Here is a 27,554-nt window from a genome sequence, read left to right on the forward strand (position 1 = left end):
AGAAAGGGCAGCAGCAAGAGAGGCAGCCGTGCTGGTTCCCACGGACCCCAGAGACTTCCAGTTACAACTGGAGTCCTACTTCCTGCAGGAGGCGGGCAGGAGACTAGAGCACAGCCCAGGTAAGGGACACAGTGCAGAGGATGCACAGCAAGAGGATGCACAGCAAGAAGAAGTTTCCTTCTTTTTTCCTCTGCAGAGTCCCAATAAGGACAAAAATTTAAACGCTGCATTGCCTTTGGATCATCAGGTAGCATTTTTCTTGGCAGTATTTAAAATGACACAGATCTCCCATTCTCCTCTTAAAAAAAATGCACTTTAGTCACAAGCTGGCCTCGGGCTTCACCAGTCACTTACGTTTGCAGGGTGATCACCACTGGGGGGGCACATAGCTGTAGGTGGGCGTTCCTGGGGCCCGATACGTGGGCACGGTGACGGGGTGGGGGGCGACAGGAGTTGGGGAGTGGGCAGTCAGCAAGGTACCTGGAAGGAAGAGCAGGCATCTCAGTGGAGGGCAGCATCCCACCACTGCTCCCTCTTACAGGGGAGCTCCCGCCCAACCCCCGTGGCAAGGCGGGAGGCAGACAGGAAGAGGGGATGGCTCTGACCCACAATGCTCTCAGAACTCTTGATTATATACAAGTCAAAGCTGTATAAACACAGCAAGCTCGCATGGATAGCATGTCTGCAGAAGCCTTTGGGCCTCCTCTCCATAAAAGCATACCGTATTATTTTTCCAGATGAGGTGATAAAAAGAAAACAAAAATATTATTCGGCCTTAAAAAGGAAGGGAATTAATCACATGCTACAACACGGATGAACCCCGAGGACATTATGCTCAGTGAAATAAGCCAGTCACAAAAAGACAAATTCCGCATGAGTCCACTTATACGAGGTCCCTAGAGGAGTCAAATGGATAGTGACAGAAAGGCGAATGGTGGTTGCCAGGGTCTGGGCCAAGGGGAAGGGGGAGCTGTTTAATGGGTACAGAGCTTCAGTTCTCCAGGACGAGAAAGTTCTGGAGATGTGACACCACAGTGTGATAACACCACTGACCTGTACACTTGGGTTATGGTGGTAATAAACAACTGGAAGAGAGGGAGAGAGGGAGGTGGAGGGAGATTCCCAACTACATGAGCTTCTGAGTACTGTAAGCTAAGCATGTTTTCCCTGAAACTGCAGAAAACTCGGCTGTGTCCATTCACGGACAAGCACCACCTCGAAGCTACGGCCTCACCCGGCAGCCCTCCTCTCCCCCTCCTTCCTGCCTGCACCCACACCAGGGCACCCACACCAGGGCCTGCCATCCCCGCCCTCCATGTGCCGCAAACACGCAGTTTCTATCTGTGCCAGACTCTCCTCCGCCTTCACGGGTAAGTATGGGAAAACCAAATAAAAGAGTGACTCTAAGCAGAAACACACATGGTATCCTGAAACACCATTCTCTCCTGACACGTCTTCCTTATACTGAAGTCTAGGAAAACAAAGAGGGATCTATATATATATATATACACACATATATATTTTTTTTTCTAAAGACCCAGCCATGGGCAACCAAACGCATTGTGTGTACCTGGCCCCTCACCACAGACAATTCACATGCCCACAGGAGGTAACCTAATCCCTAGACATTCAGTCAAGCCCTCAAACACTCCAAGGTTCCATGGAGACAGGCCCATTCCAGCCACGGGTCTCTTCTGTCTGTGGTTTATTTTCCAGACCTAGGGGAAGCCTGGGGAGATAAAATCAATGTAGGCCAAAGGATTTCTACAGGCAGCTGTTCTCTCTATGAACACAAGACCGGCTTTCCTAGATTCATAGAAACATCCCCGTGCAGACAGCTTGGCCTGCACTGGTATCCCACACTGAAGGGGAGGATCAACAGGGCCAGCCCCCAGATCACAAAGTACCCCCCCTCTGCCCAAGCTCTATGTGCTCGCCATAGGCATCTGGTCACTCCTTGTCCCTACAGCCAAGTGACTCAGCTCTCCAAAAAAAGTGGCCCCATCCCATTTGGAGAGGGCTACTCAGTCATGGTCTATGGAAAAGGTACTTGGTTCATGGTCTAAACCCCACACTCCAGTCTCAACTGAAAGGACAGCGAAGAGAAAGGAGGGGAGGTAAAGAAAAACACAACATGCCACTTCTTCCCAAAAGGATCAGATGTCCTTCCACACAACCCTAGCCATGAAAAGTCAAAGCCAAGGGTCAGAGTACTGGTGAGCTCTCCCTTCCCCCAGCCCTCATGCCGTCACAGAGCAGGCACCCCAGGGCCAAGGACTCACCCGCTGACATGGCCATAGTGGTCCCCGCCACCATGCCCATGGTGACGCCGTTGCCTCTAGGCGGAGGGATGGCAGCAGGGTACACCGTCGCCGGCATGCCGTTGGGCTGCACCACTGTGGTGTGGTGGATGACGTGAGGGGGTGCTGCATACAGGGGCTGGGGGTAGTACGTGCCTTGCTGGGGAAAGAAGAGAGACGAGGGCCACAGGGTCCCACACCCAGAGGGTCAGAGCCCCGAGGAATCGGCCATTCCCACAAGCACAGTGCCCAGGAGACCCCGTAAGACACCCACAGCGCGCCCCAGGCCTACCTGTGCGTACGGGCTCTGCTGGGGGTAGGCACTTCGCACGGGGTATACAGCGGTCTGGTAGGGGTTGGGGGAGGAGGAGTACGGTGGCACCGCCCCGCTGGTGGGGGAACAGGACACTTTGTAAGGTGTGCCAGGAGTGTAACCTGAAACAAAGAAGCCCAAAGCCTTAATTCAAACCCACACTCGGCCAGACACGGGACGGACCAAGCGTGCAGCGAGGAACGAGGCAGTGTTCCAGCCCCGACCACAGTCATATCTGACACCTCTGCTGAGATGTGGCTTCACTGCTTAGACTTTATGTGCAAGTATTTTTTTTTTCGGGGGGTGGGGAGAAAGTTCTACCGAGTGCATACTTACATAGGAACAGGAAAGAAACACTGGTCCTGTCGGAATTTAAATTAGCACGCCCTTGCTGGGGCACAATTTGGCATTAAAAGTATCTAAGTCTTTTAACCCCACCATTCTACTTCTAGAAATTTGTTTTAAAGAAACAAGCACAGCACATAAAAAGATGCTCAACATAGCTCATCATCAGGGAAATGCAAATCAAAACCACAGTGAGGTATCTATCGCCTCACACCTGTGAGAATGGCTATGAATAAAAAGAACACAAATAACAAAAGTCGGTGAAGCTGTGGAGGAAAGGGAATCCTCGTACACCGTTGGTAAGAACACAAATTGGTATAGCCACTATGGAAAACAGTATGGAAGTTTCTCAAAACACTAAAAATAGAACTACCACATGACTCAGCAATTCCACTCCAGGGTATTTATCCCAAGAAAACGAAAACGCTAATTTGAAAAGATACATGTATCCCAATGTTCATAGCAGAATTATTTACAATTGTCAAGATAGAAAGCAACCCTAAGTGTCCATCAACAGATAAAGAAAATGTGGGAAACACACACATACATATGGTCGCGCACGGGAATGTTACTCAACCATAAAAAAAGAAGGAAACTTTGTCATTTGCAACATGGATGGACGTGAAGGGTATTATGCTAAGTGAAATAAATCAGAAAGAGACAAATACTGTATGGTATCACTTATATGTAGACTCTAAAAAATACAACAAACTAGTGAATATAACAAAAAAGAAGCAGACTCACAGATATAGAGAACAAACCAGCGGTTCACTGGAGAGGGAAGGGAGGAGGGGGGCAACACAGGGGTAGGGGATTCAGAGGTACAAACTACAAGGACACACATAGGGAATATAGCCAATATTTACAGTAACTATAAATGGAATATAACCTTTAAAAACTGTGCATCACTGTATTGTACCCTGGTAACTTATAAAATACTGTACATCAACTACACTTCAATTAAAAAAGAAAAAAAGAAATAAGCATGGATTTGAACAAAGGCTGAACTGTAAGCATGCTCATCACAGTGTTGTTAATTACAGCAAAAACAAAAGGAAAAACTTGTCAAACACCAGGGTTTTGCTAAAAAGACTTCTGGGTCTAAGGTACAGCAGGCTGAACACATACTTTTGCCTTTGTCCCCACCCAAAATGACAATAAAGCAGATTAATAAATAAAAAGACACAAAGCCACACAGATCAAGAATAGAGAAAAGACATTTTAGAACCTAATAATTTTGGAATCTTTTTAAAAGTACAAGTGGAAAATAATTTAGCAGACTCAAAAAAGCTGTACTCTCAGCCAGCAGTGAAGAGAGTCAAGCAGCAGCCTGACACCTGGAAAGCCCCTTCCCCTAGACCTAGAAGCTGTCAGCATGTGTTGCCAGGAAGTGACGAAGGACCACGATCTGGAAGAGGGATTCAGAGGCTACCTGGTAAGCAGTAAGATGCCTGGCTCCCCTCCTGACTCCCCATTCCAACGGAGGAGTTTTTCTCCAGGGAGGTTAAGAGAGGGTCCCTGAATTGCCACGTTCATAGCCCACTGATTTATACAGACTAAACCACCAGCAAACTGTGGTACAACCATACAACAAAATAATACTACTCAGCAACCAAAAGGATAGAACTGCTGATACACATAACATGGGATAAATCTCAAAAAAAAAGAAAAATACAATATGCAAAAGAAGTCAGACACAGTAACACATGATATGAAACTCTAGGAAAGACCAACATAATCTAGAGACAGAAAACCAATTAGTGGTGCCCAGGGGCCAGAGGGCATGAGGGCATCTTTCACAGGAATGAAGTCACTTGACTGTTTGTGGTGTCACACATCTGTATACATGTCCAAACACACCAAACTGTGCACTTATAAAGGATGGCTTATATGCAAATTATACCTCAATAAAACTGCTTTCTAAAAAGTCTGAGAAGCCATTTCTCATTCACTAGAACGGCTGAGATGGCAGAGTGCTCACACGAGTTCCATGGAACAATACAACTTCTCATAAAGCTACAAATATACTTCCCATAGGGCCCAACAATTCACTCCTAGATACTTTCCCTAGAAGAATGAAAACATACTTCCACAACAGGATTTGTAAAAAGTGTTCACCAATCTTACTCATAATAGCCAAAAGGTGGGAAATAATCCAAATGTTTATCAAGAGGAAAATGGGTAAATTATGATACATCCATATAAACACTACTCAGTATCAAAAGGCAAAAGCATGAATGAATCTCAAACCATGCTGACCTTTTAAAAGACATCAGACACAGAGCACACACTGCATGATCTCATTTTCAACACTTAAATAAACCTAGCTATGGTGACAGAAGTCAGGGGGAGTGGTGTATGATTTGGAGCGGGCGAAAGGAAAGCCTAGGCGCAGTGGTTGAGAGTCCGCCAGCCGATGCAGGGGACACGGGTTCGTGCCCCAGTCCAGGAAGATCCCATACGCCGCGGAGCGGCTGGGCCCATGAGCCATGGCCACTGAGCTTGCACGTCCGGACCCTGTGCTCCGCAACGAGAGAGGCCACAGCAGTCTGAGAGGCCCTCTTACCGCAAAAAAAAAAAAAAAAAAAAAAAAAGTGCTCAGTATTTTGTTTTGGGTGGTGGTTACACGAGTATAACAATTGTCAAAATCCATCCAAATGAACATTTAATATGTGGGTGATTTGCATAAATTATATCTCAAACTTAAAAATGAGCTGAGTATTAAAAAAATGAAAGTTTAAAAATTTTAAACCACTTTATTGAACTGTGTTTAGCGGTGTACTTATATTTTAATCTAAAAGAGAAAAAAAGAATGAATGACTTCCAGGATATACACTAGGTTTTTTTGTTGTTCTTTTTTTTAACATCTTCCTTGGAATATAATTGCTTTACAATGGTGTGTTAGTTTCTGCTTTATAACAAAGTGAATCAGCTATATGTATACATATATCCCCATATCCCCTCCCTCTTGCGTCTCCCTCCCACCCGTCTAGGTGGTCACAAAGCACCGAGCTGGTCTCCCTGTGCTATGCGGCTGCTTCCCACTAGCTATCGGTTTTACATTTGGTAGTGTATACATGTCCATGCCACTCTCTCACTTCGTCCCAGCTTACCCTTCCCCCTCCCCATGTCCTCAAGTCCATTCTCTACATCTGCATCTTTATTCCTGTCCTGCCCCTAGGTTCTTTAGAACCATTTTTTTTTTTTAGATTCCATATATATGTGTTAGCATACGGTATTTGTTTTTCTCTTTCTGACTTACTTCACTCTGTATGACAGACTCTAGGTCCATCCACCTCACTACAAATAGCTCAATTTCGTTTCTTTTTATGGCTGAGTAGTATTCCACTGTATATATGTGCCACATCTTCTTTATCCACTCATCTGTCGATGGACACGTAGGTTGCTTCCATGTCCTGGCTATTGTAAACAGAGCTGCAATGAACACTGTGGTACATGACTCTTTTTCAATTATGGTTTTCTCAGGGTATATGCCCAGTAGTGGGATTGCTGGGTCATATGGTAGTTCTATTTTTAGTATTTTAAGGAACCTCCATACTGTTCTCCATAATGGCTGTATCAATTTACATTCCCACCAACAGATACACCAGTTTTAAATGATCTTTTTTTTGAACCACAAGTCCCTCTTTCCTCCAAGGGGCCAAGTCAGTCCTGGAGACCCACTGAGAACCATCATGCACTTGGTGTGCCTGGGTTCACTAAGACCTTAAATGCCATGTTTCTCGTTTATTCCCCAGACTGTCCCTCATGGTGTTCATGATGAAGATGCTGGTAAAGGTGTTAATGCCCCAAAGTCACACACATCAGAGCAGGTGCTCAGACAAAACCAGACCCAGCTGCACTGAGCAATGACTCCTTTGCCCAAACCAGGTAATTCCCAAGCTCAGCTCGTATCTGTTTTAAGGAGAAAAGACCCTCACAGGTTTCCGTATTTCTGTGTTTTAGAAAAAAAATTTTGTATTGAAGTACAGTTGATTTACAATATTGTGTCAGTTTCAGGTAGACAGCAAAGTGATTCAATTATACACACACACACACACACACACACACACACGGGTTTTTTTCATATTCTTTTCCATTACAGGTTATTCTAAGATATTGAAATAGTTCCCTGTGCTATACAGTAAATTCTTATTACTTCTCTATTTTATGTATCTATTTGTATCTGTTAATTCCATACTCCTAATTTATCCCTCCCCTCTCCCTTTCCCCTTTGGTAGACTGAAGTTTGTTTTCTATGTCTGTGAGTCTGTTTCTGCTTTGTATATAGATTTGTATTATTTTTTAGATTCCACATATAACTGACATCATATATTTGTCTTTCTCTGTCTGACTTACTTCACTTAGTATAATACTCTCTAGGTCCATCCACATTGCTTCAAATGGTAATTATTTCATTCTTTTTTATGGCTGAGTAACATTCCAACATACACACATATACCATGCCTTTTTAAACCAATCACCTGTTGATGGGCACTTGGGTTGTTTCCACGTCTTGGCTATGGTAAATAGTGCTGCTATGAACACTGGGTATCTTTTCGAATACGAGTTTTTATCTTTTCCGGATATATGATCAGGAGTGGGATTGCTGGATTAGATGGTAGCTCTATTTTTAGTTTTTGTTTTATTTACTTATTTGCTTATTTATTTATTGGCCACCTAGCGCAGCTTGTGGGATCTTAATTCTCTGACCAGGGATTGAACCCAGGGCCCCGGCAGTGAAAGCGCCGAGTCCTGAACACTGGACTGCCAGGGAATTCCCTATTTTTAGTTTTTTAAGGAACCTCCATACTGTTTTCCATAGTGGCTGCACAAATTTACATTCCCACCAGGTTTCCCTATATTATTTTGAAATTCATTAACTATTATGTAAGTAAAAACAATGCCAAAATTTGAAGACACCAAATTTCAATACCAGTTTTGAGCTGAAAGAGAGTAGAATAAAGAGTCTCAGGATTTGGGAAAGCAACATTAAAGACAAGAGCAGTTAAATCCCTCTCTCTAGCTGCTCATCTTCTAGTCTTTAAGAGGGACAGAAAAGGAAAGTGATAGTTTCACAGGTATATACACGTTAAAACCCATCAAATTGAAGCTTTAAATACATGTACTTAATTGTACACCAATTATACCACAATAAGGTGGCAAAACATTTTCTTTAATTACAAAGAAAAAGGTAATTATGAAAGCCACTAATTTCTAACCCTGCATTGACACTCCCAGGAGACGGCTCAGTGATAGCTCCTAATTCCCCATAAATGACTGACTACATCAGAGGAGGAAATGAGGCACTGGCGCCTGGACACACTTGTGACCAGTCATGGTGATGGAAGCACTGCACCAGGGCAGAGTGCTGCCAACTGCCAGAGTGCATCACCAACATCATACGCCATGCTTGGGGCCAACAGGGCTTGTCAAAAGGTCCAGCCCTCTTGACAAGGTGTTGACTTCAGGGGAAAACCACAAGGAAAGAGACCACCAAAACAGCAGCACTGACACAGTCCTGGCTGGCAAAAGGAGGAGCAGGTCGTCTCAAAAACAGAAGCTTGTGGATGAAGGCAAAGTAGGTCTGGACAGCTCCCTCCACCGCAAGCTACCCTCTCCTTCCCACTTCTCACAACCCTGCAGCAGCGGCATCGTTGACTTAACTCACAGGGGAACACTGCTAAACGTGGTCCCACTGGCCTGAAGTGAGAGAGCCTCACTGGAGTCACTAAACTCACATCTGACCAAAAGGATATCAGGTTTTTATAAAAATGTCGGAAAATCAAAATATTCACAGAATTAGCATATTTTGAGAACAAGTGCTAGACTTCAAACTTGAAAATCACGTTCAGAATTTCTGGTGCTAGCCAGTTTTCATAGGTTAAAAGGAACCAACAAGGTCCCCCCCCTTTCTTCACTGTACAATTAAAAAACATCCATGACATAGATGAAACAACTGGAAATATAAATACTGATTGTAGTATTGATAGTATTAATTATAGGTTTTTTTAGGTGTGATGATATATATTTTTAAATTCATCTTTTAAAGGTAATACTGAAAAACCGATGAATGTGATGTCTGAGATGGGCTTCAAAATAATATAGGGGAAAGTGACAGGAGTACAGATGGAAAAGATCAACCGTAAGCTATTAACTGCTAAGTCTAGGGCATGGGCAGGTGGACCCCGTACTGTGTACTTGTGTATACTTGTAACTGCTGAGGCTAGGGTGTGGGTAAGTGGCCATCATCCTGCTGTGTACTTATGTATTTTTGTTATTTCAAATTTTTCATAATAAAAAGTCTTTCAAGGTGTTTTATAAAGGTTAGGTAGATTTATGGATTAAAAGAGACAAGAGACATAACAAACTCAACTTTATAAAAAATTCAACATGTAAATTTTGAATAGATCCTATTTCCAAATCTTTTTTAAATTTTTTGGGACAAACGGGCAAATTTAAATATGAATTATAAAATGAAATGAGAGAATTACTGCTTCTAAGTATGATAACAGTATCACAGTCATGCAGAAGAGCATCCTCATGATGTTATGTTGAGGGTCAAACTGAAGCCTACAGGACAAGTGCCAAAAAAGGCTATAACTCTGAATTGCTTCAAGAAAAAAACAAAAACAAACAACAAAACGTACACACACACTCATCTTTATATGGTAGATAAAGCACATACGGCAAAATGATAACTGATGAATCTCGGTGCTGGATATTATGGACATTCACTACACTGTTCTCTCAACTTTTCTGTATATTTGAAAATGTTTTGTAGTAAATAAGGTGAAAAAATTATAATGCCTTCTGATGGTGACACACAACTGAGAGAGGAGCTAAGAAAACCTTCCAGGATACAACAGTCATGCAGGAGCTAAAGGGACAAGGAAGGAAGCGGCAGAAGCCCCCTGCTACTAGGAGAGGAACATAAAAGCTTTCTGAGCCTTAAAAAGGCCATAAGCTAGGAAGGCATGGCTCTTCAGCAATCTGATCTGAAAGATAACCTGGCAGCTAGGTACTAGCTGGAAAGACAAATAAAGGTAAAATATGCCAATGTTCAATACGGCCAACCCTCTATGGAAAGTCATGGTTCTACAGGATAAAGTGATTCAAAAAAGAATGAGAAGAGAAAGGAGAACCTGTCTGAGGAAGTGAAAACACACAAGCAATGCATTCATGACCTGAATGAAAAACTGGGAGAAAATAGAGCCTCTAATAAAGCCATCAATATTCCTAATAAGAAAGTCCATGACAATTTTGTCTCTGTTCAAACTGCAGAAAGAGCCTGGAGCTTGGACTGAAGAGAAGCTGGAAGCTGTCCACCTGAGTAAGCTTCTAAGGACACGGTATGAAAGCAAAGTTAGCAAGATCTAAGCATACAACTCTCCAGAGAGAGGTCCTCTGATTCAGAAGCACTCTTCTGACCCACCATATCTACTAAAAAAAGGGTAAAGTCCCTTATTTACCACATTCAACGATAGGCCAACCTATGATGTCGAGCTTTTCTTTTAAGGGAGGCTAGAGGCCTACTGCTGCAGAAACCCATCCAGCAAGCCTGAGGTCTCTTAATCATCTGAGATTATCTTTTTTATAACACCTGCCTCATATGTACACTTTATTGAAGATAAAGAGATGACTCCAAGAAGCTACCATGTGTATGCATTTGTCAGAATACAATGAATGGTATATTTAAAATGTGAGCATTTCATGTATGTAAATTTCACCTAAAAACAAAACCTAAAAGAACCGTAAACAAATATTAACAATATGCCCACTGAAGTAGATGGGGAAAAGCATCCTGACATCCACAACTTACTTCAAAACACATGAAAAAACAAGATGGACTGAAGGATGGATGGAGTAAAATGTTTAATTTTAAAAGTTGATTTTAGGGACTTCCCTGGTGGTCCAGTGGTAAAGAATCCGCCTTCCAATGCAGGGGACGTGGGTTCGATCCCTGGTTGGAGAACTAAGATCCCACATACCGCGGGGCAACTAAGCCCGCGCGCCACAACTACTGAGCTCGCGCGCCTCAATGAGAGAGCCCGCGTGCCTCAAACTACAGAGCCCACGCACCCTGGAGCCCGCATGCCACAACTAGAGAGAAGCCCACGCACCACAACTAGGGAGAAGCCCGTGCGCCACAACAAAGAGCCCACACACAACTCAGATCCTACGCAGCCAAAAAACTAAAGAAAATAAATTTTTTTTAAAAAGTCAATTTTAAAAAGTTTAATTATAGAATCTTGGCAGTCCATACATAGATGCTTACTGTGAATTTTTTTCAGCTTCTCTGTATGTTGGAAAAATAGTCACCCACTATTTCTACTAATTATAGCAACAATTTTTAATATATATTATCTTACTGCTTATTCTTGTAACTGTGAGCTATGTCCTGAACTCTTGAGAAAATTGATTTTGGTTTTTTGTATGGGCATGAATATTACATCACTTTCTATCCAATACTGAGACAAATCAATTTCAAGGAAAGCAAACATGTCCCCCAGTCAATTAAAAACCAAGTGTGTATAGGCACTTTCCTTTTTGTTTTATATAACACCAGATCCACTGTCTCACACCAGAGAACCTCAACAGGAATCTTACAAACTTAAAATTAAAAAATACATAAATATACATACATCTCATAGTATCCAAACTAGACACTTTGTGAAATAATATTTAGATCTGCCAACCATTCACAATACAAAACCAAACACACGCATTCCTTGGTCTTTCAAAAACACTAACAGCTTTCCAGATGCTCCTTCCCTAAAGACGATTCATAAGGGTGCCACACAGACAACACACTGGCCACAGCCTTCTTCCCCCTCACTCTCAGCAAACATGCATCACCGCAGGCTGACCTCCTCTCTGGGCAGAACTCACACACAGGGCCAGTGCTCTCAGACTGCTGTGAGGGGCCAGAAGCTTTTTACATCGGAACAGATCATTTTTCCCCAAAAGTACCGCATACCACACAAATTGCGTATAATAACTTTCTGAGTATAAGACATTTATTTAGAAAATTTGGAAATTCAGAAACATATAGTATATGTGAGGAGGAACGACCTGCACCAAACACAGCATCATGAAATTTCAGAACCTGGAGACAGAACTACTACAGAGCACCAAAGAGACGCCCAGCTCAGTCAACCAAGCATCAGAAAGGTACCGACATTCTCAGCAGCAGCAACAAAACTGGCAAACAGTTCGGCAATGTCCTCAAAATTCTGAGGGGAAATAACTGCTAGCCTAAAATTCTATATCCAGACAAACTAACAATGAAGTGTGAGTGCAGAATAAAATGTTTTCCGACATGAAAAATCTCAAAACTGTGGCTCTCCCATATTCTCCTGGGAGATTACTGAAAAAGATCCTCCACTAAAACCGAAGAGTAAACTACAAAAGTAGACAAGGAATCAAGTGGAAGGGAAGAGGAGGGAACTCCCTGGGGTGATGGAGGAGAACGACCCAGTGTAAGGCCCAGAGGACAAGCAGCCCAGGCCACAGTAGGAGAGAGGGTTTCAAAAAGACACCATCAAGAAAAGAAAACACGAACACCTTACGTGGCCTAAAATGCTGAGAAGAGACCCCACACCTGGGGGGAAGCTGAGGGTTTAATTAACTTTGTGGTTACAGAAATCTAATAAAGGACACTAGGTTCAGGGAAGAAAAAGTAACTGCAGAAGAAAACAGCCACTCGTTCACAGCAGTGAGCAATGCTCACAGGGTCACAGTAACAGGGGTAGGAAGGAAAATTAGGAATCTTTAAACTATGTGAATGTAAACCTTTAACTTAAGTGAGAGAGAGAAACAGAGGCCATGACCCCACAACCTATTAACACACTAATGCTCTTCTCTCCTGTGTGGCCCGCCTTAAGTGAAACTTAATTTTTAAACAAACCTGGGATCTTACTTCATGGACATAATTCTGAGCTTAAAAAGAAAGTGACATATAGTAAAGCATTTCCACTTACTAAGTATCCCTCATAAACAAGTAATAAGACCAGTTAAACACTGAAATAAGCCAAGAGTTTAATCAAACCATTACTTTACTAGATATATCTACACGTATACATAAATATTTGCATAACTGATTATTCTCATTTTTAAGCTTCTTTCTATTATATTGCCAAACTGTCCTCCAAAAATGTTTCCCCAATTTATCCGCCATCCAGTCATGCATGGCAGCAACCAGAGAAGCCTTTCATCACTCCTAGCAACGTTTTCATCTTTTAAAAATATGTGCCAATGTAATATCTAAATCACCTCTTACATAGAGCTTACTAAAAAGAACTGAACGTTTTCTTGATGATTTCAGATGACCAATGCAAATATTAGTTACAGATACTCCTGGCTGTAAGCGGGAACAGAACAGAAGCCTGAATGTGCATCCTTGGTGCCTTGGGAGCTTGACTGCGTGCTTGCAGCTAGAATCCTCAATTAACACAGCTGAGGAGATACAATGATTCATTAAACAAAATGCCCAAAATGAAACATCTTTCCCAGGAATGACAGAGTCAGGATTTGAGCCATATCTTGGTAATGCTACAGCCCAAACTCTTTCCAATATACTGTTCTGATTCCAAAAAAAGACAGCCCTCTCTGGTTGCACATGTACTCAGCCTACTAGGCTTGTTCATGAGGATGAAATGAATATCACCTCCATTTCCAGATTCTGAGTGATGGAATCTTTCAGCAAAAGACATGACATCTCCTCACAAGGTTCTCTAAAACCTCCCTACGTCACACTTGTAAGAGCTAAGAAATAAGCAGTGTTAGGGCTGCAAAAGTGCTTTAAAAGCTACATACACAACCCCTATACTATACATCAGCTTTGTCCAAAAATCTGGTGGTGAGAGAACCAGAACATTGAGAAAGCAGCAGAAATGGAGACAAATTTTGTTTAATTTTTCTATAGTGACAATTTTGGCTTACTCATCACATAAGAAAAAAAGCCCACTGGAAAAGTTAATTTAAAAATTCAAGCTATGAAAATGCTGAGGATCCCAGAAAAAGAAGGGAGCACAGCTGTAGCCTAGACTCAGATCAGGTGGCTGCAAGCACTTGCATGACACCAGCAGGACCTTCCAAGTGCCTTTTATCTTTTTCATTCACAAATTTCACATACATCTTTATTCCCAGCTTCTCCTAAAAATCTGAAGATCTGGCAATGCTGGGCGAGCAGTGTGGCAGCCGACCACTATCCAGCACCCATCAGTGGACACCCCTTTCAACAAGGCAGGCCCTCTTGGCAGCCACTGTTCCCACCAAGACCACTACTCCCACCTGCCCGCCCCAGCTTCTGGGTTAGAGGAACAGCTTGAGAGCAGTCTTGGAAAAGAGGCAAGAAGGGGCCCATCTCCCTACAAGAAAGGAAACACGCGAGAGAAGAGGAATGGCACCTGTTCTACAGGTGGGCCAGAGGAGGAAACTATCAGACACCAGCACCAGCCCGATAAACACCAAACTTTCCCTTCAGGGGAGCACTTCACACCCTGGGCAAGGAAAACGGCTTCACCAGCCTCAAATAAACCTGAGGCTCTTTTTGTAAAAGAATAAGAAAGTTGGAAGCTTTTAGTACATTTTTACATCAATTTGTACTCCACAGAGAAAATGAGTACAAGTGAGCTACGCTGGAGAATTCTAGAACAGTGACATTTTATGGTGGTCTGCAGCATGATCACATACAGTAAAAAACAACTAATACTTATGCAAACATAAACTTCAATCCATTCCTACCACCATATAGAAAAATTAATCCAAAATAGGTCATAAACCTAAATGTAAAACCTAAAATTATAAAACTTCTAGGAGAAAACCTTTGTGATGCTGGGTTAGGCAAAGATTTCTTAGAAACGATACCAAAACCGTGATTCATAAAACAAGATGATAAAGTGAACTTCATTAAATTTAAAAACTCTTGCTCTTTTAAAGACACTGTGAAGAGCCACAGACTATGAAAATATATTTGCAAATCATATATCTAATAAAGAATTCTCAAACCCAACAACAACAAAAAACTTGAAAACTGACAGGCAGAAAAAGATGTACACAAACACTTAACCAAAGACACACAAGTGGCAAACAGGCACATGAAAAGATGTTCAACATTATTAGTCATTAGATAAGTTCAAATTAAAACTACAGTAAGATATCACTACATATTCACTAGGATGGCTGAAATTAAAAAGAATGACTATATCATGTATTAGCAAAGATATAAAGGAAACTGAACTCTCTTCCACCGCTGGTGGGAACATAAAATAGCACAACTCCTTTGGAAGAGTGTGGCAGCTTCTTACAAAGTTAAACATACGCCTGCCTTAAGAGCCAGCCACTCTACTCCTCTGTATTTACTCAAGAGAAATGAAAGGGTATGTCCACATAAAGAATATACACAAGTATTCACAGCGGTTTCATGTGTAACAGCCTCAGACTGCACACAGTCCCAATGTTCATCAGCCAGTGAATGGGTAAGCAATTTGTGCTATTTCTGTACAATGCAATACTACCCAACAATAATAAGAAACGAACTACTGATATACACTACAACATGGATGTCAAAAATTATCCTGAATGAAAGCCAGTCCCCCAAAAAGGGCATTCAATATGATTCACTTATACAAAATTTTAGAAACTACAAACGATCTGTAGTGAGAGAACACAGATGAGTGATTTCCTGGAGCCTAGGTGAGGTCACAAAGGGGCAGGAGAAAACTTTTGGGGATGAGGGATATGTTCACTTTAGACTGAGAAGGTGGCATACATCATATCAAGTACCCTTTAAATATATGCAGTTTACTGAACATCATTCAGACCTCCAGAGAGCTGTTTTAAAAAAGTTAAACAAGATGAGATGTTTCACAAAAGGAGATGGTGGTGCCATTTGGCCCTTAAATAATCTAGTGAGTAATAACATAATACTGCTTGTCCCAGGGAAGGGATGTTCCATAACAGATCCCAAAAGATGGCACAAAGTAGCAGGTTCTCTAGTTCTTGGGGGAGAAAGAGTGTGAATAAAAGCTATGCAAAAACAAAACAAAATCTCTTTTGGAAAGAACAGGTCAGTGTGTCAAAGAGCTAGGGATTTAAAGTTGGGACTCTAGGCTTCACTGTGTCTTAGTCATGGGAAACCATCATAACTGCAAACATTACTCTGGTGTAAGTGCAGGGAACGTGAAGTCAAGGAGAGAAAGCTTGGGAGCAGGAAGACCAAGCTAAGAAGGTCTTTCTCTGGGTGTGAGCTACAGGGTGAACAAAGGCAGTCAGAGCGGGAATGGAATGCGAGTCATGGACAGAAGGGCCACAGAAGGAAGGAAGAATTTTATGATTATCAAACTGGAAGAACTCAGGAAAAGGACACTGCTGCTGTCTCCTCTCCTGTCAAGTTAACCATGTGAGGCTAGGGGTTCCGAGGGACAAAGAAGCACCCCAGCAGACCCGTGAGGCTGAGCCTTCAGGTCAGAGTGTAGGCCACCACTGCTGCAGCGGAATCACAAAGTCCATCCTGGGTGAATAAAGCCTGGAATGAGCCAACACCAAAATGCAGGCTCAAAGAGCAAAGTCCCATTAAAAAAAACTGTCTTTACAAGGACCAGACCCAAACAAATTCCACTTTCAATTGTACCACTTGATTTCTAAAATCTGAAACTATTCTCATGCACCTTACATAGAAAACAAGACTTTCTTTTAAAGCCGTAATCAAGGTGCTCAAGTTCTAGAGAGAAATCAGTTATCTCTAAAAATGTTAGCAACATGGAAATTCTACTTATTAACATGGCAACATGATCTTTAGTTTCTAATAATCAACACTATTTCATAAATACATACATGTTCTGGCACAACTAGTTACCTGTAACAAGCTATGATTGGAATGAAGATCCGTGTTATGGAAGGACACCAGAAATGCAATATATTGATACAAAGCTTTATGTGCAATAAGGATTAAGCTTTTATTGTACTTATTAAGAAGCCTAATTTTATGAACCAATAAATCATTTCAACCCCAAATCCCAATTCTATAACCACCCTTCTCAAAATCCATCCACTTGACATTCTCCCCCAGCCACATGGACAAAGCACTTTTGCCACCCAGCACATATGGCCTGCATACCTGTTTGGAAGGTAGGATTCGCTCCAGGGTACATGTTGGGGGAATAGGCAGGAGCTGCTGCTGCATAGCCCATGGGGAAACCAGCTGGAGAAAAACAAAGAACAATGTGATTTTAAAACCAGGGCTCCCACAGACCCAGCTGTCCTCAGCCTCTTCACCGCAACCCCCAGACTGACTTCAGGAGCCAACAGCGCTATGGGTGCTGAGCAGGTGGTCTCTACTTGTCTCCTCTCCTCAGAGCTGTGATGGGTCACAATCATAAACGAGTCTTTTAAACCTAAGAGTATAAATGCTTACAACTTTCTAAATTAAAAAAATTTATTTGACAGAAACTGAATTAGAATGAAGTAAAAAAAAAATATATTCTAAGCTGAAGTCAGAAAACTCTCAATTCTTCTGGCAGTTTTATTTTCGATTCTAATCGCCTAATTTGTTACTTAGCAAGAGTAATAAGAGTGTTGCAAGCTTCACATGCTAAACGGGCTCTAACCAGCACCATACACAAATGGAACTGGGAAAAATCTAATCACACATTCCGTTTGCAAGCAACCTGACCTTTATTAACACAAATGAGGAATCCTTAATAAGACTAAACTACAACCACTAATTGATCACGTGAACACAACAGAACCATCAAGAAAGACGTTAGTGTTTCAGCCAAAGCCAGAGGGGTGGGCTTCCCTGGTGGCGCAGTGGTTGAGCGTCCACCTGCCGATGAGGGGAACATGGGTTCGTGCCCCGGTGCGGGAAGATCCCACATGCCGCGGAGCGGCTGGGCCCGTGAGCCATGGCCGCTGAGCCTGCGCGTCCGGAGCCTGTGCTCCTCAACGGGAGAGGCCGCAACACTGAGAGGCCCGCGTACAGCAAAAAAAAAAAAAAAAAGAAAAGAAAACCAGAGAGGGGCCTCAGTTATTCGCTCCAGGTCCCTCACAGCTCTCAGCTCGATCCATTCACCACACGACAATGGGGCCTTAAAGAGCCTTCTCTACATTCAGGGCACAGAGCCAAGATGACCCAGATTTGCTAGTCTACTACCTACACAAATGGTTGTGAGAAGCTGTAATCCCTCCAGAAAATTCTAACCTGCAGGGTTCCAAATCAACATGGTTGAGAACCACTGTTCCCTCCCACTCCTGTCCATCTTCCCAGTCACACTACTGTCCTCCTGAAAATGCCCCTTGGCGAGTACCATGGACTGTCTCCTCCAACATCGACTCTACCTCCTTTCTGGCAGGCAGGGGCTGGCAAGCTAAAAACTACACTGCCCAGACTCCCCCTCTTGCAAGAGGTTGGAAGTGATCCCAAATCCCAATCACTTCATAAAAACAAAAACTTAAATACCACTAGCTGTGTAAAAAAGACGTAGCTTTTTACAAGAAATATACTAGCAAATTATTTAGACAAAGGGAAAGTACACTTAATATATAAATAACTTTTAAAGTTAAAAAAAACAAAAACCCAAAAGAAAACGGAAGACATGGACAGAGAGAACTGCCAACTACCATTTCTAACTTCAGGCTGGCACAAATCCAAAAGCTGAGGACACGCTTTCTTGGCAAGGTTGTGGGGTAAACAACAGTCTCACACCCTTCTGGTAGGAGTGCAAAGCAGTAAAAATCCTACGCAAGAAGGGAAATCGGCAGTACCTTTAAAATTACATCTGCGTTAGAAGATGTGGTATACCTACAACGGAGTATTACTCAGCCATTAAAAAGAATGAAATAATGCCATTTACAGTAGCATGGATGTACCCGGAGATTATCATACTCAGTGAAGTAAATCAGACAAAGAAAGACAAATATCATGTGGTATCGCTCAGACAAATATCATGTGGTATCGCTTATATGTGGAATCTAAAAAAAAAAAAGATACAAATGAACTTATTTACAAAACAGAAACAGACTCACAGACTTAGAGAAAGAACTTAGGGTTGCCAGGGGGGAAGGGTGAGGGGAGGGATAGATTGGGAGTTTGGGATGACATGTACACGCTGCTATATTTAAAATAGATAAGCAACAAGGACCTACTATACAGCACAGGGAACTCTGCTCAATATTCTGTAATAACCTAAATGGGAAAAGAATTTGAGAAAGAATAGATACATGTATATGTATAAGTGAATCACTTTGCTGTACACCTGAAACACAACATTGTTAATCAACTATACTCCGATATAAAATAAAAATTTTTTAAAAGAGTAACAGGAAAAAAAAATCACATCTGCATTTACTCTCTCCACTGGCAATCCCACCTCAAGGAATCCACCCTGAAGATAATTTTCACAAACACTATCAACTGCAGTATTACTGGAATAGCAAAAGACTTCAAACAACATACCCATGCAAAGAACTGGTTGAATAAAACTATGGAATCCCCCACAAGATGAAGGGTTATGCAGCAGTACTATGTATTATAAAATACAAATAAGAACAAGGCAAACCTTTGTGAACCGACAGGGAACAATCAAGAAGCTGACAAAGCCAAGTGACCACCACCACCTGCATCTCGATTCCAGAAAACAACCTGCCGTTAGGTTGGGGGGAGGAGGATGTGGGAGGAGAGCCTTCAGCAGCAGGGCTTTGCAGGGCCACTTCTGCCTGCCGAGGCCTCCTCTAACTGCCAGTGCCGCCCCAGGGCTCCCCAATGAGCCCGCTGACACTGCACACTCGGGTCAGGCTCCCACACCCAGTACTGCTTCCACCCCACCAGATCCTTACAAGCGTTACCCACCCCCACAACGTCTGAACTCCTAACTCCATCTCAGGGGCCGATACCCTCATGCAACAAAGGCGAAATTAGAATATATGGACATAGCTGGCCTGGGAGCATGATATGTCTGTGTCCCCTCCAAAATTTACATGTTGAAACCCTAATCCCCAATGTGATGATATTTGGAGATACTTAATCGTGGTAATCATTTCACTACATATACATACATTAAATCATCACATACACCTTAAAAAACCCATGTTGTACAACCTAAATATATACGGTTTTTATTTATCAATCATACCTCAGTAAAGCTGGGGGGAAAAAAAGATCAAGCAACGTGCTGTGTGGTTAACAAAGGAAGATATCAACCGGATTACCTATAATTTTTAATACACTTGTTTATTACATTCCATGAAAAAAACACTAGGAATGGCAAGACACAAGACCTTATGGGTGAAATAGAAAAAGATAAACTGATAACACAGACCACGGGTGATCCACAGACTGCAGTCAGCCAACAAGGTCTTTAAATTGTGTATTTCTTATCACTTAGAAAACTAGAGCTCAGGTTTGCTCCAAGCCGCCCCTGCTGTTTATAAGAGCGTGCTGGGAGCTTTGGTCCCTTTGGTCCCTCGTCTAACCCCTGCCCTCCAGTGCTCCGCCAGTGGGTGGGGAGGGGCCAACCTGTGCATACGGCAGGGAATCCAGGAGGGGGAGCTGCAAAGGACTGGGTGGGGTTGCAGAGCTCCTGCTGCTGAAGTCGGGGAAGCGAGGGAGGGGATGCGGGGGTGCAGGGTCCCAGAGCTGGACCCACTGCGGTGGGACGCAGCCTCCTAGCCTCCCCTCCCCCACCTTACAGTAGGTTCCAATAATATTTAATTGCATCTCGGGCTCTCGGGCTTAAAACTCACCCACAGGCTCGCAGGTCCCTTGACTGCACTCCTTCCTCTATTAGATAAAGTATGGGGTGGGGGGGACGGGACACCACAACGACAGGGAGGGGACTGGAGGGACCCCTGAAGTGCTGGCCTCAGCTGACTAAAGAGGTCTTGATCCACGCTGTCACAGACCCCTGTCAGAGGACTCCTTAGGGCGGAATTGAGGGGGACAATTAGGAGGTGGTCTGTGTCAAGTGAGCATGGATCACCATGGGGTGGGGAGCACGCTGACCCCTGAGAAGTACTTTTAGAAAGATGCGTTCCTCCCTCCTCTTGAAGGATGTGGGTGGGCTTTAAGGCTCCAGTCCCCGCCACACACTCTTTCCAGGCCCGACTGCACCTCTGGCGCCGGCCTTGTTAGCCTGGCTTCCAGTCCTAGAACTTGCCAGGCTCTGGGGGAGAATCTGGGCTGCTGAGAGGGTCGCTGGGGGCTCAAGCTGCCCCTGGGTTTCTCAAGTGGAGGGAGGAAGGGTGAAGGCAGTAGTGGGGTGGGGCCGGGAGGGGTGAGTGCCCCGGGAGACCCTGAGAGAGAAACCCCCCCCCCAGCCCCTGCCCCCTGCCGCTGAGCCGGATGCCCGAGGCTTTCCGTGCCTCTGGGAGGAGCCCTGCTTCTTCACCCCTGTGCTCAGAACCATCTGGAGGCAACTCCTCACCCTCCGGCTGCTGTGCCACGGTTTTCCTTTAAATATTGTTCTTGGCTCATTTGGCTTTCAGTTCCCTAAACAGCAGTTTTGAGCTCTCCAAGCTATTTAAAAGTGTTCTCCTTAAAGTGAGACTAAAGCCCACTCTTCTGGAAAAACTACCTTCACTTCAGAGGAGATACTTTTTCCTCCCCATTTCCTCCTCCTACCGCCCTCTGAACAATCAAGCCGAAGTCAAGCAGCTCTGTGAGCACTAAGCAAAGATAAACACAAAGAAAATCACATCTAGCCATCTCACAGTAAAAACAAAGATACTTTAAAAGCAGCGGGGTTGGGGGCAGGGGGGGGGAAGGGATAGCCTAACTCCAAAGAAACAAAAATAATTCTGACAGAAACGGGAAGACAATACAACTGCCTTTAACGTGCTGAGAGAAAATAACAGCCAACCTAAAACTGTATACTCAGTATGGTAGGCAAACCCCGCCTCCCCAGAAGATACATCATCAAATCCCTGGAACCTATAAATGTTACCTTATTTGGAAAAAGAGTCTTTGTAGACGTAAGTTAAGGACCTTCAGATAAGATCATCATGGATTACGGGCAGTGGGGGCCTAAACCCAACGCCAAGTGTCTGCATATGAAACACAGACGAGAAGGAGATGATGTAACCATGGAAGTAGAAGCCGGAGTGATGCTGCCACAAGGCTATTCATGTCACGGAATGCTGAAAGCTTCCAGAAACTTCAAGAGGCAAGAAATGATTCTTACCTCGAGCCTCCAGAGAGTATGAGGCCCTGCCAACACCTGAATTTTGGACTTCTGGCTCCCACAACTGTGAGAGAGTAAGTTTCTGTGGCTTTTAAGCCACAAACTTTGTAGCAATTTGTTATAGCAGCCACAGAAAACCAACAGACTCATCAAAAATATGTTCCAAAAATGAAAGCAAAATAAAAACATTTCACAAACTAAAACAAAATTCACTGCTAGCAGACATGCAGTAAAAGGGGAGAGGAGCGGAGGGGAGGAGGGGGAGACGAGGGGGATGGGGAGGGGATGAGGGGAGATGGGGGAGGGGGAGGGGAGGAGGAGGGGAGGGGGAGGAGGGGGAGGGGGGAGGGGGAGGAGGGGAGGGAGGAGGGACAAGGAGGGGAGGGAGGGGAGGGAGGAGGAGAGGGAGGGGAGGGGAGGGGAGGGAGGAATGGAGGGGAGGGAGGAGGGGAGGGGAGGGAGGAGGGGAGGGAGGAGGGGAGGGGAGGAGGGAAGGGGAGGAGGGGAGGGGAGGAGGGGAGGGGAGGGAGGAGGGGAGGAGGGGAGGGGGGAGGAGGGGAGGGGGGAGGAGGGGAGGGGGGAGGAGGGGGGAGGAGGGGAGGGGAGGGAGGAGGGGAGGGGAGGGAGGGGGGAGGGGAGGGAGGGGGGAGGGGAGGAGGAGGGGAGGAGGGGAGGAGGGGAGGAGGAGGGGAGGAGGGGAGGAGGAGGGGAGGGAGGAGGGAGGAGGGGAGGAGGGGGAGGGGAGGAGGGGAGGGAGGAGGGGAGGGAGGAGGGGAGGGAGGAGGGGAGGGAGGAGGGGAGGGAGGAGGGGAGGGAGAAGTGGGGGGAGGAGGGGAGGGAGAAGGGGAGGGAGGAGGGGAGGGAGAAGGGGAGGGAGGAGTGGAGGGGGAGGAGGGAAGGAGGAGAGCGGAGGGGGATGGGGGATGGGGAGGGGACGGGGGGAGGGGAGGGGGAGCAAAAAGTGCTGTAATCTTTAGAGTCATCACTAAATAACAAAAGAATTTTTCAAAAATTAAAAGAAGGAAAAATTTAATGAAAAATACTTGGTTAATCCAAAAGAAGAAAGTGAACAAAACAAAAAAACCAGGTGCTATCAATTAGAAAATAACAGTAAGATGGTGCATATGAACCCAATTATTGTCATTCCTCAGTATCCTAGGGGTATTGGTTCCAGGACACAATACCCAAAATCCACGGATATGAAGGGCTGACCATATGTCAGTTACCATATTACTACAATTAAAAGATGAAGTTGTTGGGAAGTGTTTCTTTTTTCCCATTAAATGTAAATTTTAGAAAGTTATGGACAAGTCTCTCCATTTACTAGTATAAAAGTATAAAATGGTATAAAAGCACTTTCTTTTCTTGTAATGTCTCATTAGTTTTTGGTACTGAAGTTATGCTAGCCTCAAAATTCTGTAGGCACATTATTTAACTCCCACTCCCATTCAAAATACCTAGAGTGGTTACTAGTTCCTACACTAAACCCTTGCTGATCTAGAGAGTTTTATGAAAGTCAAGGAGACTAAAATACTAAAACCAAGAAAATAGTTAAGACAGGTATAAAGAAATGGATAAAATAAGAAGAAACGATAACATTTTAAACAGATTTAAAGTTGCAGAAATTTTCTTTTAAATGTAATTTTAAGACCAAAAAAACCCCTAAAAGAGTGCACATGGGAGGGAGACGCAAGAGGGAGGAGATATGGGGATATATGTATATGTATAGCTGATTCACTGTGTAATAAAGCAGAAACTAACACACCATTGTAAAGCAATTATACTCCCATAAAGATGTTAAAAAATAAAATAAAATTTTAAAAAGTGCACAGAACTGGTATGACAGGCAACCAATGTTTCATTATAGGTAATGCTAATACCATCAGGTTTTGCCTATTCCCTGGTTTCAGATTTACACAGGATTCTCTTCAGCTATTTAGCCTTCTGTTTAAACTAGCGTTAATTCGTTAAAGACAGTAGGCCTTATCACTAAATCACCTTTTATCAATTCTGGAAAATTCTGGGACTCCTTTTCTTCTAGTCTCTCTACTTGGTCCTTCTGCACCTTTTAATTCTCCTCAAAACTTCTCATCCTAACACCTCTATTTCTTAACCAGTCTGTTTCCCCCTTTCCTTACACTGCATTCTGGTCCTCCCTTTAGCAGTGTTTTATCTGCAGCTTAACTTGAATTTTGTTCAAATGCCTTTTTTTTTCCATTTAAGTTCCAGCTGGTTCTTTTCGATATGATTCTTTCTTTTGCATCTTCAGTAATTCTAAACATGCTTGTGTGATATGGTTTTTACCTGTTTTGTTCCTGCTGTCTATCATGACTGGTGACTCTGACATGACGAATAACATCACAGTGTTCTGTAATAATTTTGACTTGTTAACAGGCAGAACTTTGTGGGAAACCCACACAACCTGGGTTGAGAACATCTGCCTCCACAGCAGTTCTGCCCCTGCTGTCAGGTGCTCCAGGGAATAGTGCCGCCTAGAGACTTTATGTTAGTTTCTCGATGTATGGACCTCCTGGGAAGGACAAGTAATTCAAAGTAGAGCCTGAAACATCCCTGAATAGTTACAAATTCTTAGAAAAGGGTTCCCCCTTCCCAGAGCCCAAGCAGAAACTGAACTTCCCCGTGGAGCCAGTGCATGGATTGTTTAGTCTACCTCTCCAATGTGAGTATCACCCTCTGGAGGAATCAGACTGATGAGGGGTCCCACTCCAACTCCCAGCCTTACAAGGGCCAAAGGCCTCAATTTCTGTCCCCAAATAGGTTGCTAAAACCCACAAATAACAAATGCCCCTAGGACAGGCGCATCAACTCAATGGCCCAATGCTCTGGTTTTTATGTCGTTTTCATATTCAGCGGCAGAAATCTCTTACTTTCTTGCAAGTTCAGTTAAACGTTTTTGAAATGTTTTATTTAACTTCCCAGGGGTTTTTAGCAACGGGGTTTTAAGAGTATCTGTTCCACCATATCACCTAAACCCACAATTGTAATACTACAAATAACTATTCCTTTCAATTAGGACGACAATTTGCTATTTTTGACCACCAACTCCTATTCCCCCAAATTGTGCTTCACCCCCTCCATCACAGCCCATGTTGGACTAGCAGACTTCAGTGAAGTGGGGAACACGACTCAGGCCCAAATTCATCAGTAGACTCCCCTCCTGGCCCCGGGTGCTGGCGTGGAAGGAACAAGATGAGAGCCAGAGCCAGGTGAAGAGACTCACAGCCAAGGGAGGGGCTGAGCACCACAGAACCACAATGGTCAGAATGGGACCCACACGGAGAGGACACTGAGGAAGCGGAGCTGAGCACAGGAAGCAGAGAAACTAGACGCCAAACCCCACCCTTGACGCCACCAGATCAGCCTTTGACCAAAGCCAGACCAAGCTCCTGATTTTTCAATTCCGTGAGCCAATACATTTTCTTCCCTATCTAAGCCACTTGAGCTGGGTTTGTCCATCGAAAGCATTCTTAGTGACACAGAAATTCACCACGTGTTCAAAGTTCAATAATGGAAACAAAATTTTACTTGCTTACCTGGATAACCAATTCCTTTGGCATTTGCATAGGGAACCCCAGAAGAACCCGGGCTATAAACAGGATTCATGATTTCAAGAACTAAAAAGGGAAAAAAAGTGATTTAGCCAAGCACTTTTGTTCTCAGGTTTTTCTCCATCATCAGTCTCAAAAGAACAAGAGTCCTTTCTCTAGTATATAATAAAACGAGGCATTTCATGCTGCTGCCAACCAACAGAGAACAGAAAAGGAACGCCAAAGTCCTAATGGGTGCCCACCAGGACACTACAGGCTTTCCTTTATAACTCTCTTCGGTCCATCAGAAGCTAAGGGAAAAAAGTGTTCTCTGTGTCCCTGCTTAAAACTGTGAAAAATATCTATAAATAATCTAAATGTCCTTATAACAGAGAACAGTCTTAACCAGATCTATCCAGAGCATGAAATAGCATGCAGCTGCTTTTTAAAGTGTTTAAAAATACAGATTGATATCATGGTAATTGGGGGAAAAAACGGTACAATACTGTAATGCAGTATGCTCCCAAATTTGCACCTACACATATGGGCATGTGCACCTCTAGCACAAACAGAAAAAAAGTCTGGGAGGAAATTAAAATATGAACAGTGATTGCCTCTAGATGGGGTGGTTTAGTGTTCGCTTTGCACTTTTGTCTATTTCTGAAATAACTTAGGTTAAATATATGTCTTTTTCCTAAAAAAAGACAAATTAGCACAGCCCAGCAACTCTATTAACCCATTCTATAATTCCCAACCTTTTTTTTTTTTTTTTTTGCGGTACGCAGGCCTCTCACTGTGTGGCCTCTCCCATGGTGGAGCACAGGCTCCAGACGTGCAGGCTCAGCGGCCATGGCTCATGGGCCCAGCCGCTCCACGGCATGTGGGATCTTCCCGGACCGGGGCGGGGCATGAACCCGCGTCCCCTGCGTCGGCAGGCAGACTCTCAACCACTGAGCCACCAGGGAAGCCCAATTCCCAACCTTTTTTGCCTGAAAAGTTCAAGAACTTGCACAGCTACAACCATGGTTTTATCCCATCCTCTGAATTTTTTATCACCCAGTGTATTCTTAAAGTGTGAGCTAAATTAAGACTATTCAGTATTCCCTGACTTACGTGGCAGTAAGGACAACGGGGATCTTAAATTTAAAAATAAAAACAGCAATGGGGGGGAACAGGTATATGGGAACTCTGCACTTTCTGCTCAGTTTTGCTGTGAACCTAAAACTGCTCTTTAAAAAAAGTCTATTTAAAAAGAAAAACAGGCAGTTCCCTGGTGGCATAGTGGTTAGGATTCTGGACTTTCACTGCCGTGGCCGGGGTTCAATCCCTGTTTGGGGAACTGAGATCCTGCAAGTTGTGTGCATGGCCAAAAAAAAAGAAAAGAAACAAAAGAAAAACATAAAATGTACATGTATTTGCTTTAGTGTCTGCCTTCCCCACCACATCCTCAGCTAGAATGTAGATAGGGAACTGGAACTTAGCCCTATTTGCAGTAACTTCAGCCCCAATAACAATGTCTTACACACAAAAAGGTGCAACTACCTGCTGACTTTCTAAAAAACACATGCACCTCAAAACACTCTAGGTGTCAAATTCCATTACAAAGGCAAAATGCAAAAACAAACCACTTCATATTTTCAGCTCACCTGACTCAGAATATTTACAACCAAGCAGTTCAGTAGAAACTATACCTGGTCAAGTCCTTAGCCTTTGTAACAAGTTTTAAAGTCGAAATAAATTGGGGATATCAGTGATTGATATTGATACTCATTACCTAAGTAATTATCTTATTTCTTTGACTGCCAAACTAAAGGCAGAGATACTTTTTGAAGCCATGACATCCAGAACCACAGCTAAGAGAGAAGTC

General features: G+C 43.6%; 1 protein-coding gene across 2 annotated transcripts in view; it reads right to left on the bottom strand.

Annotated features, from left to right (window-relative positions):
* The window catches only part of FAM168B (family with sequence similarity 168 member B), a 37,364-nt gene that overhangs the window by 4,691 nt on the left and 5,119 nt on the right, over positions 1-27,554 (bottom strand). Inside the window, exons 2-6 of one of the 2 annotated variants that reach the window (XM_082841887.1) lie at positions 25,694-25,774; positions 17,081-17,164; positions 2,593-2,735; positions 2,283-2,460; positions 355-480 (exon numbers count right to left, since the gene is read on the bottom strand). In XM_082841887.1, coding sequence (XP_082698013.1) covers positions 368-480; positions 2,283-2,460; positions 2,593-2,735; positions 17,081-17,164; positions 25,694-25,763 — 588 coding nt within the window. In that variant the 5' untranslated portion in view covers positions 25,764-25,774 and the 3' untranslated portion in view covers positions 355-367. The remainder of the gene's footprint in view (positions 1-354; positions 481-2,282; positions 2,461-2,592; positions 2,736-17,080; positions 17,165-25,693; positions 25,775-27,554) is intronic. The other variant, XM_082841886.1, reaches the window with a different exon arrangement.

The sequence above is a fragment of the Leucopleurus acutus genome, assembly GCF_964270905.1.
Source record: "Leucopleurus acutus genome assembly, chromosome: 6".
In the NCBI taxonomy this organism is placed as follows: Eukaryota; Metazoa; Chordata; class Mammalia; order Artiodactyla; family Delphinidae; genus Leucopleurus; species Leucopleurus acutus.